The 22421-nt window shown below is 38.3% G+C and overlaps 1 protein-coding gene across 27 annotated transcripts in view; it reads left to right on the top strand.

The window, feature by feature from the left end:
• The window catches only part of KTN1 (kinectin 1), a gene marked incomplete at its 3' end in the record, with an annotated part of 104099 nt that overhangs the window by 80767 nt on the left and 911 nt on the right, over window positions 1-22421 (top strand). For 14 of the 27 annotated variants that reach the window (XM_081113505.1, XM_081113520.1, XM_081113519.1 and 11 more), the window contains 10 exons: window positions 2363-2452; window positions 5488-5568; window positions 8331-8420; window positions 8549-8641; window positions 10096-10167; window positions 10404-10487; window positions 10653-10736; window positions 14423-14506; window positions 16196-16288; window positions 17431-17551. In XM_081113505.1, the coding sequence (XP_080969631.1) occupies window positions 2363-2452; window positions 5488-5568; window positions 8331-8420; window positions 8549-8641; window positions 10096-10167; window positions 10404-10487; window positions 10653-10736; window positions 14423-14506; window positions 16196-16288; window positions 17431-17551 (892 nt within the window). Of the gene's footprint in view, window positions 1-2362; window positions 2453-5487; window positions 5569-8330; window positions 8421-8548; window positions 8642-10095; window positions 10168-10403; window positions 10488-10652; window positions 10737-14422; window positions 14507-16195; window positions 16289-17430; window positions 17566-22421 lie in introns of those variants that run through there. The other 13 variants (XM_081113511.1, XM_081113504.1, XM_081113509.1 and 10 more) reach the window with 3 other exon arrangements.

The raw sequence follows: 22421 nt of genomic DNA, 5'->3' as shown, positions 1-22421 counted from the left end.
CCAGGGGGCAGACGCTAAATGCAGGAGCTGCCCCGGGCTCATGGCTGGCCAGTGCAGTGGTGGTGGTGGGAGTCTCTCCCGCCTCTGTGGCAGTGCTAAGGAGCAGCGAGCCGGTTTCTGGCTGGTGAGCGCAGCAGCAGTGACAGGAGCCTTTCCCACCTCCGCTGCAGGCGGGTGGTAAGAAGTGAGGGGTCCCGGACTGTAAGAACCCCAGACTGCGAGAGGAATGTCTGACTGCCAGCTTAGGTCTGATCCCCCAGGGGATCGGGCCTAAGTCAGCAGATGGACATCCCCCAAGGGGTCCTGGACTGTGAGAGGGCACAGGCTGGGCTTAGGGACACCACCCCCTCCCCCTCCAGTGCACGAATTTCATGCACCGGGCCTCTAGTCTCTTAATAATCCTGCAAGAAGTTATATGCTACCTGTCATAGGCATTCTGGCATGTTATAATTCCAAAAGAAAGCCAGAGTTTATCCATGTTTCATCATGTGCTTGATGATGAGTATAAGAATTTATCCACGTTTCCAAACTCACCACCAAGTGTACGATGGCTTCTTGCATAGCTAATAATCAACAGAGAATAGAATTTACAGTCTTTCTCTATTTTAATGTAATCTAGTCCTCAGATAGCATAGGTGTAAAGTGATATTGATTGACCCAGAACCTCAAGTTGTGCTGTAAGAAGTATATATTCTTAGGAGTTACTATAAATGTTAGCTTCACATGGAAGATACTTTATATGTATTACTTAGACAAAGATAGTAAGGAAATTATAATGATTACTTTCAATTATTGGATATTTTCCAGGTGTTACAGAGGAATGGAAATTGTATTTACAATCAAACTACTTTGTTAAATGAAAACATTTTAGCTAAAATTAGTACAGATTAAAAGTAACTTCTCATCTTTGTGCCACTTTGTTAAAAGTTAAACACTTACTTTCTTTAGATTCATTTTTCCTTGGAAAGTTAAAAAGATTCTGCTCCACAGTGTATCTTTTCCTGGGTGATTTTCTTTGGCGATTGCTCTATCATTTCTATGGTCAGATGCTAAAAATTCAGAGACCTCTTAATTGTCTCTGATTGGCAGTTAAATATTTTCCTTGAATAAGTATACCTTATTCTATGCAGCCAGGTGGGTATATTCCTGAAAAATAGTCAAATTTATTTAATTATTTAAAATTCTCCCTTAAAACATATTTTTAAAATCCTCCACTAACCCAGAATACAGTAATAACTTTTTGTGTGTAGAGAATATGATTAATCTCTAGTTTTTTATTGTGTGACTTTAGATTTTCTTAAATTGAAGTGTGTGCATCTTAAATCTATAATAAACTTCAAATCACATTTAAATGATGGTGGGGGGATTGAGTTGAGAGCTTGCTAACTTGCTTGTATTTCTGTCACCTGTTGAACTTTACAAGTGTTTTGAGATGATTTTCTTGGCTTGGTTTTAGATGTGCATTTTTATAGCTCTCAGATATCTTTTATATCTTGTACAGATAGTTTTATTATTAGATTTTTATTTTGTGTGTGATCAAGCCATTACCCTAATTTTGACAAACTGTGATTTTGAGTTAATTGATATTCATTAGGTTTGGATTTAAATTCACCAAATTTAGACATGCATTTGTAATACTGAACTTTAAATTTACAGTGGACAGAGTCCATACAAAAGTGTCAGAATTAGTCTTCTTGATACTTGGCATTGGTGAAGTAATATGACATCAGTTTTTCCTCCTTCTCTTCTTCCCATATGTACCACCCATCAAATTTTGATTTATTTATTTTTTTGCCTTGTTTAGAATAGGTATTTTTACCTGATCTTAAAGGTGGAAATATGAAAGTTGGCATTTTAATCCTCTGGCGTTATAGTCCATCGGTGATGCATTGTTTTGTGGAGATTTGTCAGGAAGTAAACCTCAGTCAGTTATGTTGCCCAGATGCCTACTTTTTGCATGTAGTTTGTTATATTTCTAGGGTTTTTTTTTGTAAATGCAGTTGAAAATTTTAGCTGCAGGAAGTGTATTTTGTATTTGGGGTTTTACTTGCTTTTTTGAAGTGTTCCTAGAGGGGCAAATAACTTGCTTTCTAATGACAAGGAAAATGTCCATATTGTTAGATGTTGCCTTGGCTTGATTAATATAAGACATTATTTGTTATTTAGGGTGCTTTAGAGATTTTGCAGATTTTTATGGAAGCTATTTTGACATTTCAAAATGGGGAAAATTTGACATTTGTTAATATTGACATGAATTTTTAAGAAATACTTTCACTTTTTCCTCCCTTAGAACTTAAAAGACTGTAGCTTTTTTTTTTTTAATTCTATAAACTTGTAAGTTTAATTTGAACTTCTGCTTTAGGAAAGACAACAACATTTGGGAGCTGTTGAGTTGGAAGCTAAAGAAGTTCTCAAAAAATTATTTCCAAAGGTGTCTGTTCCTTCAAATTTGGTAAGATTAATTTATTATTTTGTAAAACATGACATCTTTATCACTATTCAAGAAAGTTGTGAATAAGCAGCATTTGCACTCTGCACTTGTTTTCGATAGTGCACCAATTCCTTATTCTTTTTCATTGTTAACCTAGGGTGCTTCTAAGTAATTAAGATCAATTACTTGATTCAAAACTCATTCCTGTTTATTCAGCTGATACTTTTGTTGTATTCTATAAAATATAAATAGGAGACATATATTTAGAAGGTCATATACATATTTGAGACAAAATGATTTCTTAATAGTTAACCAGCCAATAATGTTCTTAATGGCTTTATTCAAAATAGAATTTAATTTTAAGTGATTGCTTCCTAGTGTTAGGAACATTTTAATTTTTTTTAATTAAAGGTATTTAATACTATGAGACAAGCTCTTTAGTTCAAAATGCAAGATTTTGGTCATCTGTTAAGGTTTTCAAGTAAAAGTCTTGAAGATTATATAGAACAACTTTCTTTACTTGAGGCTGTGTGTGTTTTAAGTGGGAGAGAAAAGTTGCTTTGATTCATATAATTAATGCAGTGGATATTTGAGGCCAGAGAAAGCTAGTGAATGCATGTAGTTTCCTAAATGTTGGTGTAGGTATTTTTATTTATTTATTTTAATAGAGAATTGTATACATATCCCAAAGTAGAATAGTATAATGAACCTGATATACCCAGTATACCGCTTCAACAATTAATAGTATGCAGCATGAATTGGTAATACATAGCATCTTGTTTTTCCTCCAATTCTGCACTACCTAGATTGTTTTGAAGGAAGTCAAACATAAGAGTATCTCATCTATAAATATTTCCGTATACATACGGATAAAAGATAAGGATTCCTTAAAATAAAACTATGACATTTTTAAAAATCCTTAATTTCATACATTTAGTACATTTTTCTAGTTTGTCATACCAATTATCTATTTTAATAAAATAATAACTACTTATTGTATTGTGTGTTAGTCAGGACCCAAGTAAGGGTCAACAATGTGATTTGTTTAAGATGTCTCTTAGATTTTTTTATTGCATGGGTTCCCTTCTATTTGTTAGCAGTCCCTACCCTTTAAAAAACACACACACCACAAAACCTATGTTTTATGTGTAGTTACCCTGTTTGGATGTAGCTGACTGAATCCCTGGTCGTCAGTAGAGGCCTGATTAGATTCAGGCTCAACACTATGGGAGTAGGAGCAAGACAACTGCATAGGCAGTGTGGTGCACTTCATCAGCATAGGAGAGATGTAAGCTATATGACCTAGAGCAGTGATGGCGAACCTATGACATGCGTGCCAGAGGTGACACGCGAACTCATTTTTTTGGTTGATTTTTCTTAGTTAAATGGCATTTAAATATATAAAATAAATATCAAAAATATAAATCTTTTTTATACTATGATTGCAAATATAAAAAAATTTCTTTGTGTGACACGGCACCAGAGTTAAGATAAGGTTTTTCAAAATGCTGACACACCGAGCTCAAAAGGTTCGCCATCACTGACTTAGAGGGAGGGTTACAAATTTTAAACAACTAAATCAGTTTTTCAGCTGACGTTTATTTATATTAAATCCCAGTATGTGAAGCGAAGTAGGATTTTAATAGTATCCACTTAGTCTTGGTTCAGATTTATAATGTGAAAATGTGAATGTTTTCTTTTTAAGGAGGGACTTTTTTTACTTATTTGTGCTTTGGGGGTATTATTTTATTGTACTATGGGTGATCTCACATCCAGTTTTTCTTCATTTTTTTGTTCTGATTTGACAGACTATAGAGAATCCTTATTCAGCATGTAAATGAAGCTTTAAATTACAGCAGTTAATAGAAATTTCATTTGTGTTTTTTTTTTTTTAGAATAAACTAAACCAAAGACTTAAAAGAGGATTAAGAGGAAATTTGATTTAAATTATCTAACAAATAAATACTCTATCAAAGTATAAAATTTAGATAAGAAGCATCCAAAATGTAGAGTAAATTGTTCTAAAATTTAGAATAATGACTAAAACTATAAGACTTAAGTTTATATATATATTTTTTATTTTTAGAGGACATTTATTAAAGCTTGGGACAGTGAAACAAGGGAGGGACAAGGTGGAAAATGAGCCTAGGCTGGGCTGCTTTGGCTTGCTGAGAAGGTGGGAAATAGGGGCCTTGGGGACAGTCAGGGGATTAGCCTGGGATGAACTGCTGCTGCCCAATGCTCCCTGGTTGTAAGCCCTGTGGGTCCCTTAGAGTTTAGGAGATGCATGCCTGTGGGGAGAGAAGAGGAAGAAAGGAAAGGCGTGGGCATGCTCCTAGGAGGGAGAGCATGCGCCCATAGGTATATTTTTAGTGTTTATTTTCAAGGCTTGGTTATGTAAAATTTTTTAAAAAATCCTCACCCAAGGATATGTTTTTTATTCTTTTAGAGAGAGAGAGAAAAACATCAGTGTGAGATGAAAACATTGATTGGTTGCCTCATACTCGCCTTGATAGGGATCAAACCTGAAACCTAGGCATGTGCCCTGACCAGGAATTGAGCCCTCAACCTTTTGGTGTACAGGATGATGCTTTGGCCAGCTGTGCCTCCTGCCCAGGGTGGTTATATACAATTTATGCATTATATTCTTCTTTGAAATTTCCAGAGGGCTGGTGTTTGTCTATGTAGTTTTCCTTAAAAAAAAAAATGCTTTTATTGATTTTAGAAAGAGAGGAAGGGAGAGAGGCGGAGGGAAAGGGGGGGTGGGAGAGAGAGAGAGAGAGAGAGAGAGAGAGAGAGAGAGAGAGAGAGGGAGAGGGAGAGAAGGGAGAAACATCAATCAGTTGCCTCCCACACACAACCTAGGCATGTGCCCTGACCAGGAATCAACCAGCTACTTTTCAGTGCACAGGACAACGCTCACCCAACTGAGCCACATTGGCCAGGGCTATGCAGTTTTCTTTTACAGTATAATATGAATTAGTTATTTAAAAATGTTTACCTATTTTATTTATATATTTTTGGATATTGTTTATTTTTACTTTTCTTCTCCATAGAATTATAGCGAATGGTTGCGTGGATTTGAAAAGAAGGCAAAAGAATGTATGACTGGAACTTCTGGTTCAGAGGAGGTTAAGGTTAGTTTAAGAAGTGAAATATCTATGTTTTAACCAAAAAAGAATTAAATCAGAATTTTTCTTTATGAGCTTGGGAAAGATAAAAGATATATAGTATAAATAGGCTAATGACTTTTGTTGTTGTTGTTAATCCTCACCTGAGGCTATTTTCCCCCTTGATTTTGAGAGGATGGAAGGAAGGAAGGGAAAGAGAGAGAGGAAAAAAAACACATCAATGTGAGAGAGACACAGGGATTGGTTGCTTCCCTTACTCGCCCCTACCCTGACCAGGGATGAGATCCACAACCCAGGTACGTGCCCTTGATTGAGAATCCAATCGGAGACCCTTCAGTGGGCGGGCTGTCATTCTAACCAATTGGTTACACCAGCCAGGGCAAAATAACGATGTTTTGAGAAAGTATAAGGTGATTTCATTTTGTGTAAATTTTGGTAAAAATGCTGTAAGTCTTCCATGCATTTGATTTGTATACAAAGTTAATGTTTGCCATTTCTTTAACTGTATAACTCAGTTCTAAAACTGAATATTTATCTCTTACTCTCTTTTTAGCCTGAATTTAAAAAGTAAAGCTCAGTTGAGGTAGGTAGGTAGAAACTGACTGGTTTGCTAAAGCAACTCCAGGTACATCATTAGAAGTGTTCAGAACATAGATGTGTTTTTATCCTTGCCTACTGAAATTTGGGGATTAACTTTTCTTTGTATGTCAAGTGACATGATTAAAAATCATTTTTCCCATGTGTGTAGCCTAGGTATTATGACTTTACTTCACATGTGGATTTGCTTTGATTTTACCATCCTGCTAGAGAGTGATGAGCCTATCTATACTAATAAAAGAGTAATATGCTAATTAGACCGGGAGACCAGACATCTTCCAACCATCTGACTTCCTTCCAGACAAAGCCACGATGGAGGGGGCTGAGGCAGAGGCAGTTAGGGGCCATAAGGCCATCAGGGGAGAGCAGTTGGGAGCCATCAGACCGGCAGGGGAACGGTTAGGCGGCGATCAAGCCAATAGGCAGGCAAGCGGTTAGGAGCCAGTGGTCCTGGATTATGAGAGGGATGTCCCCCAAGGGGTCCCGGATTGGAGAGGGTGCAGTCTGGGCTGAGGGACACCCCCCCCCCCCCCCAGTGCATGAATTTCATGCACCAGGCTTCTAGTCCTATATAATAAAAGGGTAATATGCAAATAGACTGAACGGCAGAACAACCGAACAACCAATCAAAGTGTAATATGCTAATGATATGCTAAGGATACTCAACTGCTTGCTATGATGTGCACTGACCACCAAGGGGGCAGATGCTCCAACTAGTAGGTTAGCTTGCTGCTGGGGTCCGGCTGGTCAGGACTGAGTGAGATAGGCCAGACACACCCTGGAGCCCTCCCACTGACCCTCCCCAGCCCAATCGTGCACCAGTGGGGTCCCTCAGCCTGGCCTGCGCCCTCTTGCAAATCGGGACCCTTCAGGAGATGTCGGAGAGCCAGTTTCAGCCTGATCCCACAGGTCACTCCCCTTGGGAGGGAGCCAGATGGAGCGCTCATGGCTGGCGAGTGCTGCTGCAGCAGTGCAAGCCTCTCCCAATTGGGACTGATTGGGCATGAGCCCGCGGCAGATACATTGGGGCTGGGATGAGTGGGAGCGGCAGGTAGGAGCTGCAGGTGGCGTTGGACTGCAAGTTTCAGCCCGATCCCTGCAGGCCACCCAGAGGGACCCCACCGGTGCACGAATCTGTTTACCGGTGGGGTCCCTCAGCCTGGCCTGCACCCTCTTGCAATCCAGGACCCCTCGGGGGTGTAGTAGTGTGCAGAGTGGCAGGCAGCCAGGGAGGAGCCCAAGCCTGGGCTGGCTGCAGCTCCCGCTATTCTGGGCCCTGACTGTGCCTGCCACTGCTGCCCCAGCTGCACTTGCCAGTCATGAGCCCAGCGTCTGGCACCTGTTGGTCAGCTGAGTGGTGCTCCTGCTTTGGGAGCACACTGACCACCAGGGGCAGCTCCTGTGTTGAGTGTCTGCCCCTGGTGGTCAGTGAGTGTCATAGTGACTGGTCGTTCAGTTGCTTAAGCTTTTATATATATAGACTAGAGGCCCGGTGTACAACATTTGTGCACTGTGCGTGCGTGCGTGCTTGTGTGTGTGTGTGTGTGTGTGTGTGTGTGTGTGTGTGTGTGTGTGTGTTGGGGTTGGGGGTGGTCCCTCAGCCCAGCCTGCACCCTCTCGCAGTCTGGGACTCCACGGGGGATGTCCACCTGCCAGCTTAGGCCTGATCCCCCTGGGTATCAGGCCTACGCCAGCAGTCAGACATCCCTCTCACTGTCCAGAGCTCTCACAGTCCGGGACCCCTAGTTCCTTACTGCCCACCTGCAGCAGAGGCGGGAGAGGCTCCTTCCAATGCCACTGCACTTGTCAGCCATGAGCCTGGCTTCTGGCTGAACAGTGCTCCCCCTGTGGGAGTGCACTGACCCCCTGTTGGTCAGTGTGCATCATAGCAACCGGTTGTTCCACTGTTTAGTGGATTTGCATATTAGCCTTTTATTATATGATTGTGTAATATGTTTTGTAGTAAACAGACTTGAGTTTTATTAGCAAAAACCAAATGACCAAAAAGGTCATTGTACTTTATTGCTCCTTAAGAAGGTTGAAATGTAGTGTTTCATTTTAAAACAGTTAGAAACCACTTGTCATAATATACCAGTAAGTACTGAAACAAGTTTGAAGCACAAGACTTTCTGGTAAAACTAGGGAATTTTTCTTTATGTCATTTTTTGCAGGTTCTAGAGCACAAGTTGAAAGAAGCTGATGAAATGCACACATTGTTACAGCTAGAGTGTGAAAAATATAAATCCGTCCTTGCAGAAACAGTAGGAAATGATTTTTAATCTACATCTGGTTTCATTTAAAAATCATTAACTTATTCCTTAGTGGCTTAAATAGTTTATTTTAGCATCAGAGCATGAATTTTTCAAAACAACTATACTTTTATCCATAGGAAGGTATTTTACAGAAGCTACAGAGAAGTGTGGAGCAGGAAGAAAATAAATGGAAAGTTAAGGTCGATGAGTCACAAAATACTATTACAAAGGTACTGTATTTAAAAAAGGAAGAGCTTATTTAGAACTGATTTTTAAAAAAATAATATTTTTATTGACTTTAGAGAGGAAGGGAGAGGGAGAGAGAGACAGAAACATCAGTGATGAGAGAGAATCATTGATTGGCTGCCTCCTGCATGCCCCCTACTGGGGATCGAGCCCACAACCCGGGCATGTGCTCTTGACTGGAATTGAACCCAGGACCTTTCAGTTCGCAGGCTGACGCTCTCTATCCACTGAAACCGGCTAGAGCAGTGATTCTTAAATTGTGGGCCCTGAACCAGCAACATCAGCATCACCTGGGAACTTGTTAAAAAATGCGTTCTTGAGTCTCACCCAAGACTTAGTGCATCTGAAACTCTGTGGGGCCAGCAGTCTGCTTTAAAGAGCCCCTCAAGTGATTATGATTCCCAACCATGATTGAGAATCATTGGTTTAGAGTACAACTAAAGGATAATGATAAAGAATATAAAGTGCTTTGAAAGTTACAGAACTACTACGCAGTGACACGAGTTAAATTATTCGGAGTTCAAAGTGACTTTAAAAAATAGGTTTTTATTGATTTCAGAGAGAGGAAGGGAGAGGGAGAGAAAGATAGAAGCATCAGTGATGAGTGATGAGAGAGAGTCATCGATCAGCTGCCTCCTGCACGCCCCCTACTGGGGATCAAGCCCGCAACCCCAGGCATGTGCCCTAACTGGGAATCAAACCATTACCTCCTGGTTCATAGGCCGATGTGCAATCACTGGCCAGGCCACAATGACTTATAACATTATGTTGTGACCCATGGCATATAGTATTCAAGAAAAAAATAAGTTCTTATATTCTTTATGGAACTGGATGTTTTTGTGCAATCTTAATTTCTCTCCCATTTACTTGGGTGTGGTAAAGAGTGCCATCTGTTGCTTGCTTGTTTTTCTGGGCCAATCTGCAGAATTTAGGGATGCTGATGGTACTCTATGTTAATGCATTTGGGGACTAAATACAGTCAGTTATAAGTTAATTGTTAAAAAATTTAAGCACTTCTGGCAAGGCCTAATATAATGACACGCAAAAGGGGTGGATTTTTACTGCAATTTAAATGTGACACTCTCATTTTTAAGGTCTTTTAAAATTCATTATAGCTTTAAATGAGATGCATTTCAAGAAAATGGATTAAAATTCTAGAACAGTGGTCGGCAAACTGCGACTCGCGAGCCACATGCGGTTCTTTGGCCCCTTGAGTGTGGCTCTTCCACAAAATACCATGTGCGGGCGCACATGTACAATGCGATTGAAACTTCGTGGCCCATGCGCAGAAGTCAGTATTTTGTGGAAGAGCCACACTCAAGGGGCCAAAGAGCCACATGTGGCTCGCGAGCCGCAGTTTGCCGACCACTGTTCTAGAAATTAGAAGTATCTATATCCTTGGTGGTTTAGTTGGTCATATAATTGTCTCATATTTCAGATGCAGTTGTCATTCACATCTTTGGAACACGAGCTAGAGCAGTTAAGAAGAGAAAATAAAGATATTGAAAATGTATGTTATTTCATTGTTTGACTGTTTAGCATTAAGCGTATGGTGTTTTTTTTAAAGATCTGTGTTAAGACTTCTTTAGTCTACTTATGCACTTGTTATGCATTTAAGAATATCTTGTAGTTTTTGAGATAGTGGTTTTTTATTCAGAAGTGTCATAACTCTTCATTGTGGAGAAGCATCATGAAGGGAAATCTTAAATGGGTTTGTTAACTTTTCCTTCTTTGTTGCATTACTAGCTGAGAAGAGAACGAGAGAATTTGGAAATGGAACTAGAGAAGGCAGAAATTGAACGATCTACCTATGTCACAGAAGTCAGAGAGGTACTTACAGTAGAATTTTTCAACCTTGCTTCTCTACTTAAATTACGTTTATAACAGAGTAATAACATATTTTAGTGTAAGTTGTTAGTGGCAGAGCTTCCAAGTTGCATACATAACATGGGCTACCATAAGGAGATCAATCTTAAACTCTAAACTTCATTGCAGCTGAAAGATCTGTTGACTGAATTGCAGAAAAAACTTGATGATTCATATTCTGAAGCAGTAAGACAGAATGAAGAGCTAAATTTGGTAAGAAGCTTGTTCTCCACTGGGTATCAAGTAGGCTCTGAAAACACTTGTGATGACACGTGGAGAAACCATCCAGACTTTTTCTCCCTGCTAACATCTTTAGCTTGGCAATTTTGTAAGTTTAAGATAATCTTCATATTCTGTTGACTCCTGAGGTGATCTTTCTTTTCTTGGTTCCTAAGATGATCCTTCTTTTCTTAGCTCCTAACAATAGCATGTTTGGCTTGCAACTCTTTCTCAGAGAAATTTTCCGTGTTTTATGAAACCTGATTTCTTGAACAGCATTACGAATAAAGAAATGAAACATGCTGGTAAAGACTGACTGAATTGTGAAGATTCTCTTCTCACAGTTACCATAATTAATTATACCTCTTATTTTTTAACCTGGAAGGAGGAGAATATTAAAGGTTGAAGATGCAGCCTCTTCATTCAAGAGCAATAATCTAATCCAGTTTCTTATTTTAACTGGTCTTTCTATAAATTACTAGAGGCCCGGTGCTCTAAATTAGTGCACTGGGGGTGACGGGGGTTACCTCAGCCCAGCCTGTGCCCTCTTGCAGTCCGGGACCCCTTGGGGGATGTCTGACTGCTGGCTTAGGCCTGATCCCTGGGAGCCCTTGTTCCTTACCACCCGTCTGCTCACTCCTTACCGCTCAGCTCACTGTTCCTTTGTGCTGCCACGGAGGTGGGAGAGGCTCCTGCTGCTGCTGCTGCACTTGCCAGCCATGAGCCCGGCTTCTGACTGAGCGGGGCTCCCCCTGTGGGAGTGCACTGACCACCAGGGGGCAGGCAGCTCCTGCATTGAGTGTCTGCCCCCTAGGGGTCAGTGCACATCATAGTGACTGGTGGTTCTGGTTGTTCCGCCATAACGGTTGCTTAGGTTTTTATTATACAGATAGTTAACAAAAAGCTTGTGAAATTCTTTGTCATCAACATATCATTTAGGGCATAGTAGTCATGAAGCTATAGACTTAAAGATTTAACTAAAGTTAGCTAAATGTCTATAGACATAGAGTACTCCCATTATTAAATTTCTGGAAATTTATACTGATTGTGTCAGGCTTAGTTGTTAGATAAATATGACTATCTTGTATTATGTTTCTAAAACAATTGTTATGTCTTTCCGTGACTTAAAAATTGTTATAGCATGTGATTAGATTTTTAAAAAGTACCAGAATAAACTCTAGAAAGATTACAGTAAGTTTTCTTCTTATACCAAGTTAATCCTGCCCAGTTTGGAAATTTCTTATTACTTTGCTATAGGTACCAAAGAAAACTTCTTAACTTACCCATTTGTGGTTGATTTTCTGTGTTATGTTAGTGATTTATGGGAATTAGTTTTCAGAATAGGGCTCTATGGAATGTACATGTAGAGCCTCACCCTTCTCCCCCAAACACACACATACACACAACAACCTCTTTAGTTTTTAAATAAAATTTTTGTTTTATTTACCTTCATTTTATCTTAATTGAGTCATTCCCACTGCAGTGTGAGACTAGTTTTATACATATGTTTGCTATACATTCATTGTACACATCAGGACTGGTATGCTACAGCTGTAAGCCTTACTCTATAATGTGTTTTTAGAAAATAATTTCTCCTATTATTGTTGGAGGTACTACTATTAACTTTGGTGCGTGGGAACAGTGACATCAAACCAACAGGAATATGGTTGAGTCTTCATTCAGACTGATGCTCTCTTTGATTATTTGCTCCTCGATTTCTGTCAGGAGGTTTTTTTTTGTTTTGTTTTTTTAATGTTTTTATTGATTTCAGAGAGGAAGGGAGAGGGAGAGAAAGATAGAAACATCAATGATGAAAGAGAATCATTGATCGGCTGCCTCCTATATGCCCCCTATTGGGGAATCGAGCCTGCAACCCGGACATGTGCCCTGACTGGGAATTGAACTGTGATCACCTGGTTTATAGGTGATCACTCAACCACTGAGCCACCATGGCCGGGCAAGAGGCCATTTTGAGTGGGTTTTTTCACATTGAGTTTGTAATCTTAATTTTAGTTTTTCTGTTTGTTTGCTCAGGAAAACTGTTGCCACATTTTAAGATAAATTAAAATAATTTTATTTGCCTATACTTACATGGTATGTTCTTGGGCCAAAGGAATAACCTCTTGCTCGGCCACAGTGGCTCAGTGATTGAGTGTTGAGCTATATAAACCAGGATGTCACAGTTCAATTCCCAGTCAGGGCACATGTCTGGGTTGCAGGTTCGATTCCCCAATAGGGGGCATGTAGGAGGCAGCCGAGCAATGATTCTCTGTCACCATTGTTGGAGACATTACTATTAACTTTAGTGCTTGGTGACTGACTCTAACAGTGGCATCAAACCCGCAGGATTATGGTTGAGTCTCATTCAAACTGATGCTCTCTTTGATTATTTGCTTCTCAACTTCTGTCAGGAGGTCTTTTTTTTTTTTTTTTTTTAATGTTTTTATTGATTTCAAAGAGGAAGGGAGAGGGAGAGAAAGATATTAAATCAGAATTAAATATCTGGTGTATTAAATCAGAATTAAGTAAAGGAGCAAAAACTGAAGAAGTTGGGATTTAAATAGAGTTCTAAAAATAATATTTCCAAATGAATGCCTCCCATTAATTCTCCCTCCAGTTCGAAATGTCAGCATTTTGTATTTCCCCCTTTTGAGTCTCCAGACCTCTTTGAAATGTTATGCCTCTGGGTGGGAGGCTAAATCAGTTAACTTGGTGAGTTTAAATAAGAAAGTTTTGTTGGTTTTGTTTTTTTTGTCATTGTAGTCCATTTTCCTTATTCATACTTAATCAGAACAGTTAACAAGATTAGAGGCATTCTGTATTGGCATTAAAGTTTTATAGAGCTTTATTACTGTTTTGACAAGTTGGTTATTGAGAAGTGTGTCTTAGGACATTTCTTGTTGCCATTATTAGGCCAGTATGGTCTTGCACTCATTTCTTCAGTGCCATTTTAAAGGATGAGCAACATTAAAATTTTTGAAGTTATCATTTTACTGGATTTGCAGTCTTTTGTTCAATGTCTTTTAAAATATTACACAATTGACTTTTCTTAACTGTATAGTCATGAAAGTCTTTAAAAATTAATAAAGTTTCTGACTACTTGCCTTTTACTTATTTTTTTAAATATATTTTTATTGATTTCAGAGAGGAAGAGAGAGAGACAGAAACATCAGTGATAAGAGAGAATCATTGATTTGGCTGCCTCCTGCACGTCCCCTACTGGGGATCAAGTCCGCAACCCTGGCATGTGCCCTTGACCAAAATTGAACCCAGGACCCTTCAGTCTGCAGGCTGATGCTCTATCCACTGAACAAAACTGGCTAGGGCCTACTTGCCTTTTAATTTGAACAATTTCAATATGAATGAATTATTATGAATAGCGAATAGGAATACTTTTTAAAGGCACTTGACTAGAATTTAATGGTTTTGTTTTTACATTTACAATTTTCTTCTCTAAACTCTAGTTTGTTTCTATAGCTTTTCTTACATTGACTTAGCTTTTCAGATGGGATCCTCCACTGCTTAGCTTTTCTATACATCTGGTGCAGCATATTGCTAATCCACTGTGCATAACTGTTAGAGATCCCGTTCTTTCTCATTCATTCTTCAGTCCTAGAGGTCTAAGCATAATCAAAGAAGGATGAAAATAAAGTTGATTATGGTGTCCTTTATTTTTACAGCTAAAAACACAGTTAAATGAAACGCTCACAAAACTTAAAACTGAACAAAGTGAACGACAAAAGGTAGCTGGTGACTTGCATAAGGTAAGACACTGCTTGTCCAGAAGATGGTATTGCATTATGCAATATTGTGCCTTGAATCTTAAACACTGCTTAATTCTGCTGTTATTTTTTGCATTATATTAATTTGTTTTTTTTTGCATTATATTTTTTGCATTATATTAATTTGTTTTGCATTATATAAATTTGAACTATTTGATATATAGTTTTTGGAACTGAACTTTTTGGCTTGTTTTAACATTCTTAATTTGCCTCATCATTTCATCACATTTGTGTAATTAATTTCTTTATAATGTATAGCATAAACTTTAAATTTATTTGAAGTTATTCTTTTTTAAAAACTTATTTACAGCCATATATTTTTTGGGGAGTGGGGAGGAATTTGCTTATGTAGTTGTTTATCTTCATGGATCTGAAAGATGTATATAGACCTCTGATGTTTCAGAAGTTTGTTCCTTTCATTTATTACTTTGTAGAAATACATTTTTTTCCAGTTAATGATTAGTTCTTATATTTGCCTTTATTAATATTATACTATCCACAATTAAATCCTTTTTACACTCTACATTTTTCTTAGTCTCATAAATAGGCAGTTTTTAGGATTACATTTTTTATTCTTTGCATTAGGTTGACAGGTTATTTGTAATTTTGAGATATTTTTCAAAGTGTAATTCAAGTGTGCTTATTATCAAAGCTGCTTTAGAGCTGTGATCATGTTCATTAGCAAAACAAATACGTCACTTTTTCAAAAGTTGAAAGCAATGTTTTTGTTGGTTCTGTATGATGTCATGCAAAAATAGGAATTCAGAATTGCTTCAGATTACTTCGGTGTTATTGTTACCAGTAGGTAAAATGTGAACTTAGGAAGTTTGTTTTAGAGCTCAAAACTTAGGAACATGATACAATTGTCAAGGCTGAGCAGTCTAGTTTACTTTAATTTTTTACCTCTGGACCAAATATATAAAACATGTAGTTTTAGCTTAGCAATTTAGTTTCTCAGACATACTTTAAGGATATTAAACAGGCACTCAAAGATATTAGATTTGCCATGTTATTTGTGATGGCTAAAATGGCAACAATGGGCAATAGTATTGTGCCCATGCCTATATAAAAAGACCATGTAGCACTTGATTGGAAATGCACATAAATATTTATTGACATGAAAAAAGTTAATAAAATACAATGTGAAACAAACAAGTATAAAACAGCATGTATGTTAAAGACCATTTATACTTTTTTTTTGGCCAGTTTTCTATTTGCCCTTGTATGCATAGAAGAGGGATCTAGACTAGGGGTCAGCAAAACTACAAACTATTTTAGGATTTGTGAGCCCCATATGACTTCCTCTCACATACTGTTCTTTGTTTGTTTAACATAATCTTTAATAAATGTAAATACCATTCTTAGCTTGTGAGCTGTTTAAAAACAGGCTGTGGCCAGATTTGGCTGACCCCTGACCTAGCTTAATGTTATCCTAAATGTGTATTGTTTGAATTTTTTAAAAACAGTGAGCCATGTGTTTTTATAGTCTGGTGGGGGAGGAAGCTGTTTTCATTTTGGAGAAAAAACTGAATAGGTTGGCTTTACATTGTGTTTTTAGAAGAGCTTTATTCTTGTACAAAAGATGTAAGAAAATCGCTCATTTTTTTTTTCTTGTCTATATTTAATTATCAGTTGTAGTTTGTGGAGGCTACCATATTGCTTTCTTTACAGGCTCAACAGTCACTGGATCTTATCCAGTCAAAAATAGTAAAAGCTGCTGGTGACACTACTGTTATTGAGAATAGTGATGTTTCCCCAGAATCGGTATGTCTTTTCTTTAACTTCAAATCTCGGGGCTAATTACCTTATAAATTAAGTGAAGTTAAACATGTACAAGATCCATCTGTGACTTAAAAAATGCCTGTGTAGCCCTGGCTGGGTTCCTCAGTTGGTTAGATTATCATCCTACACATGAAAAGGTTGCAGGTTAAATCCCCAGTCAGGGCCCCTACATCAGAGGCAACGGATCAGTCCCTCTCCCTTTCTGTCCCTCTCTCTTCCCTCTCTCCCTCTTCCTTTCTCTCTCCCCTTTCTCTTCTTCTCTCTCCCTTCTTCCCTCCCTCCCTCCCTCCCCCTTCCTCTCTCTCTCAAATCAATTTTTAAAAAAATCCTCCGGTGAGGATAAAAAAAAAAGCCTTTGTAATGTGCTTCCATCAGTCATGTTGCTTTTTTAACTGATACCCTATCTCTGAAATGTAGTGTTTTTATTAATGTTTGTTTTCACTTAGCTTAATAAGATGTTAATCAAGATTTGTGTTGGGAGGTATTTTGGTATACTGTTTAAGAGTATAGACTGCTTGTGTTAGAATCCTGCCCCTACTGCTTAGTAGTTGTAAGACTTCAGCCATATTCCTTAGCCTCTCTGTGGTTCAGTTGCCCCATTTGTAAAAGGCAATTATAATAGTACCTATATTGTAGGATTGTTGAAAGGAATAAGTGGGTTACTGTATAAATCAGCGGTCGCCAACCTTTCGGACCTCATGGACTACCAGTAGTCTGCGGACCACCGATTGGCGACCGCTGATATAAATCACTTAACATAACTGGTAACACAACAGTGCCTAGCACTTAGAAAAGCTCAGTATATGTTTATTGTTGTTTTTACTGTTATTATGAATGTTCTCTTCTTTCGTGCCCTGCATATTTTTTTCTGAGCAGAGAAATGAATTCATATCTGACATTCAGAGATTCTAGGTTTTTCCCTTTGTGGTCCAGTGACAACATTTATGACAGCTTTCTTTGGTGCAAACCAATTTGCATCACTAGGTATCAAACACTCTTTCTCTATGTGTTTTTATTATTGATTTTCATGTCACCTTTCAGATATTTCATGTTGTATTTAAAACAAAAATGTTCTGCCCTTTTCTTGTGTCTGGAGTTTTTCACTACTTCTATCTTTGTTTTAGGAGTCTTCTGAGAAGGAGACTATGTCTGTAAGTCTCAATCAGACTGTAGCACAGTTACAGCAGTTGCTTCAGGCAGTAAACCAACAGCTCACAAAGGAGAAAGAACACTACCCGGTAGTAGGTAAGAATCACTGAATTATTCCTGTCTGTCTGTGGGTAATAGGCATAGTGTGTGTATGTGAATGTCTGTGTAGAGTGTGTTTATCATAAATACAGGAGCTGTTATTGCCCTAGCAGAAATATTTCCTCCATCTCTTTCAGAACCTCCAGTGACAGCTTTGGCTTTTTTGGAGCTTTATTACCATTTTGTACATATTTTGGTCTTCAGCTTGGAGGGAGGGAAAAAAACCTTTATTTTTATCTCCCTTGATCTTTGCATAAAACATACACTCTTGTAACTTGTTTACATAGGTTTTGTTCATTGCCATAATGTCTGCAACTCCTTTACTTTATCCTGATCTAAGTTCTGGTAAAGTATCTGTGCATTTTTTTTAATGACTTGGTAAAATAAAGTGACTGTGATGTTTTTACTAAGCTAAGATTCTGAGCTGAAAATCAGGTCATTATAATTTCTTTAAATTGGATGCTGGATTTTTTTTTTTGTTTCTTTGCTTGCTTATAAAGCTAACCAGATCCATTTTTTAACTCCTGAAGTGACGGTCTTAATAGAAGATAAATAAATCCATCACTAACCAAACCATGCTAAGAAATTTTATTGCCTATATTACCTGGGAAAGCTCAGATTTGTTGCCACTTAAAAATGACTTGCAGGAATGTAATGTGCAGCATAGAGAATATAGTCAGTAATGTGATAACTATGATCGGTGACAAATGGTTGATAGACTTATTGTAGTAATCACTTTGCAAGGTGTATAAATGTGGAATAACTGTTGTATGCCTGAAACTAATATAATATTGCGTGTCAGCTATAACTAAAAGTAAGTTTAAAATATATATATTTAAAAAGTGCCTTGTGTTTTAGCTGGTGAATAAGATCAGTTAATTAGTTGATTCCTGGGCTTTATCTGTTTTCAGAATGATTTAAGTCTTATTAGCCTTGGGTAATTAGGATATTACAATATGCATGGAATACTTAAGCTGCTTGTTCTAAAATAATCATGGTATCCTGGAGATGAGTGGAGTGGCTTGTGCAACACAAAAGTGCCACTCGTCACTGAACTGTCCCTTTCAGAACCCTTACTTAAGACTCTTTAAGTCTGTACGGAGGCCTCAGGGTAAGTTAGGTGTCCTGGAAAAGCTGGAATGGACAGGTATTTTTTTTTTTTTAAGACATGGTTTACTTTAATTAAATTAAATTAATTAATTAATTTATTTATTTAATATCCTATGCTTTAACTTTATTTTTTTAATCTTTATTGTTGAAAGTATTGCTTATGCCTCCTTTTTCTCCCCATTGACCCCCTCCAGCCCAACCACACCCTCCATCCTAGGCCTTCACCATGCTATTGTCTGTACCCATGGGTAATGCATGTATGCATATAACATCTTTGGTTGATTACCTCCCACACACCCACCCTCCCCCACCTTCCCTCCGAGATTCTGCACTCTGCTCCATGCTTCCATTGGACAGCTATTTTTATTACAGGGGCATTCTGTCTTTTTTTTTTTTTTAATCCTCACTCAAGGACATGCTTATTTTAAGAGAGAGGGGAAAGGAGAGAGACAGACAAGAGAGACATTGATGTGAGACAGAAACATCAATTGGTTGCCTTCTCATACCCACCCCAACCGGGGATCAAACCCACAGCCTAGGTAAGTGCCCTGACCAGGAATTGAACCCCAGCCTTTCAGTGTATGGGGATGATGCTCCAACCAACTGAGCCACCCAGCCGGGGCCTGCCTCACTTTTATAGAATGATTATCCCCTTACCTGCCTTAGCATATGTTCTCCTTTAAAATGCTATTTCAGGCTAGTTACCTTTAAGAAGACTTTCCAAATAAACCCAGCTCATCTCTTAACCTGTCAGCAAAAAGATGATACCGTGTCTTTAAGTCTTAGGGTATTGACCTTCCAGTTACCTGGAGTTACACTTCCGCCACATTCCCACATTCCCAAGTTAGGAAATATCCTCCAGTGTCTTAAGCCCAACTCTCTTCTCTCCATGTGCTCCTTCTTTTCAGTCTTGAAAACCTGCTCAGATGTCTTATTTTAACCATGCACTTCCTTTAGGTTACCACCCTATTTTTTCTTTTATTTCACTGTTCAACAAAATTCTTAAAATAAACTATTCTCATAACATCTACTTCTTGATATTAACTTGTTCATCTAGTGTAGAATGGCTTCTCTTCCTGCCTTTCCAATGAAACGTTTTTTGTTTTTTTTTGCTGAGGTCATTAGTACTTTCCTAATTGCTAGATCTAATACAGGTCCTTTGTTTGCATGGAAGATAAATGAAATATGCTAAATTGGTTGAAGTCAGTCCATAGGCCTTGGTGTTATAAGGGAAGGGCTCATTTCCAAGAGCTTAAAAAATTACGAGATCACCGATTACTTTTGTCTTTAGACCTCATCAGTAGTATCTCTCCAGTATCTCAAAGGTGTTCTTGAATATTTTCTTTTTTCCCCATGCACATGGGTTGCTCATATTAAGTCTTGTGAACCATCTTTGACGTGGGCTTTTTCCATATTTGCCTTAATCATATTAAATTTGATACTTATACTGATCATTGGTAATAGCACTTTTACTTTTTTTAAATTTTTTGATCTTGATTTATAAAATTGTAGTAACTTGTTAAATAAATATCTATGCTCTGGAACACAGCTAAAACTGAACCGTTTGGCAGGCAGCTCCCATAAGTGATAGCTCAGCAGTCTTTTGTCAGCTGATGAGTATAAGTCCATATCTGGCAAGTGGAAGGGAGGGGTGGAGCATGAACAGTAGTACAGCAGGAAGGATAGAATGGGGTGTGTGAAGGTGGAGTTCTACCAGGCACTGAAGACCTTCTTCCTTCTGTGTGTTCTGCCCAGCACTGACAGCACTGACAAGGCTAGCTCCTCCCACAGATCCCTTGGTTCCCACAGCTCTTCATTAACTGTTGGTGTCACTCTCAGGTTTTTAACTTCAGCCATCATTTTAGCTCAATGTATTCTCTCTCTTGTGAACTAGTTTAAAATTACTAGATGATTAAATTGTAAATATAAATTTTTATATCATCAGAATGTAGGGTAATAGGTTAAAGCTGATATCAGGGGACTTGTTTTTAGTATATATGAATTGTTTAAGATAATGCTGTACATTATCACTAAGGGAAAAGCTATTTTTAAAAGACAAAAATGAGAGAGGTGATAGACAGTAATTTAGTTTTCTAAATCCTAATACATAGTACTTAGCAATTTTGTAGGCATAGGAGTATTTATCGTATATCCTTAATTGGTAAGACCTTAACCTTTCTTTTCTTTTGGATGTCTTCCTACCCATCTCCTATTCCTCTCCCTGCAAGCCCCAAAAAGAAGGCTATCAGAACCCTGCTTTTTTAAAAAATTAAGATAATTGCTTAATTATCTCAATCACTAGTATTTTATAATATACTTTTTTGTTCCCAGATAATCTACTCTTCTTTATATTTCATATTTGCCTAACTTTGTGTTCTAAGTGTGTCCCTGTCTGTATCAAAAAACTTCATCACCCCAGTGTTTTGATCTGTTTGATCTATAACAAAAATCCCACAGACGAGTGGCTTAAACCACAGTTTATTTCTCACAGTTCTGGAGGCTGGGAGTCCAAGATCAAGGTGCCAGCAGATCCTGTTTCTAGTGAAACCTTCCTGTTTTAAAGATGGCCATCTTCCCTTTGTGTCCTCACATGGCAGAGGGGTGAGGGAGGTCTCTGGATCCTGTTTATAAGGACACTGATCCCTGTCATGACAGTGGGGTCTTCAAAGACCCCACTTCCAAATCCCATTTACATCGGGGGTTAGAATCTCAACATCAAGGCTTTAAATGGACACAGACGTTCAGACCGTAAGATTCAGCTTCCCTGACCTTGGAACCAGTTTGTGGAGTCCTGTGGAGGGAGGATGATAACTTTAGTAGCTGACACTTCATAAGTGTGCCTCTAAGCATGAGCATGCTTCTAGCACAGCCGTGGGCAAACTACGGCCCGCGGGCAGGATCTGGCCCGTTTGAAATGAATAAAACCATTGAAAAAAAAGACCGTACCCTTTTATGTAATGATGTTTACTTTGAATTTATATTAGTTCACACAAACACTCCACCCATGCTTTTGTTCAGGCCCTCCGTCCAGTTTAAGAACCCATTGTGGCCCTCGAGTCAAAAAGTTTGCCCACCCCTGTTCTAGCACATAGGCATTGTCATTCATGTAATCTTCACAAACCCCAGCATGGTTTAATTCCCATTATACAGTAGACCCAAAATTGGTTCTGTAACTTGCTGTAGGTCACACAGCTAGTAACTGGTGAGCTGGGGTTTAAATCAAAGTGGTCTGGGCTTAGGGTCTGCTCTGAATCAGTACTTTTGTTCTCCCCGATTCAGACATCGTGTGCTCTGATCCCTTCTGCCACTTCTTCCTTTTCTCCTCATACTGTCTCATCCTTTGTTGCCAGCTTCTTAGAGTTTCTTGTGTTAATTCTGACTTTTTCCTAAAGTTGGTCTGTATTTTGGTTTATCAATAATGAATGGGAGAGGCTCTCAGTGTTATCCAGAAAAACTGGGGTGAAGTTTTGTGTATGTGTTTTATATATATATGCTTCCCCTACTCCCATTGACAAATAGATTATTTGATGATGCTATTGTCTCTTGTTTCTGAAAGAAAGAATTCTTTTGTAGTGAAGTATAGTGTTGACGTTCCAGATCAAAACTAGCTTTTATTTCTACACTTTACACTTGATCAGGTTTTCATTTTCTGTAATGTGTTTACATAGCACTTTATAGTTTAATATATGTACTTTCTGATCAGCTGTTGATCTTGTTTAGATAACATGATAGCCAGTGATAACTTTTAACTTTCTAA

Source organism: Myotis nattereri, assembly GCF_964212035.1.
Source record: "Myotis nattereri genome assembly, chromosome: 1".
Classification (NCBI taxonomy): Eukaryota; Metazoa; Chordata; class Mammalia; order Chiroptera; family Vespertilionidae; genus Myotis; species Myotis nattereri.
The sequence above is the reverse complement of the archived record's forward strand: the minus strand, read 5'-3'. Positions and strand labels throughout refer to the sequence as shown.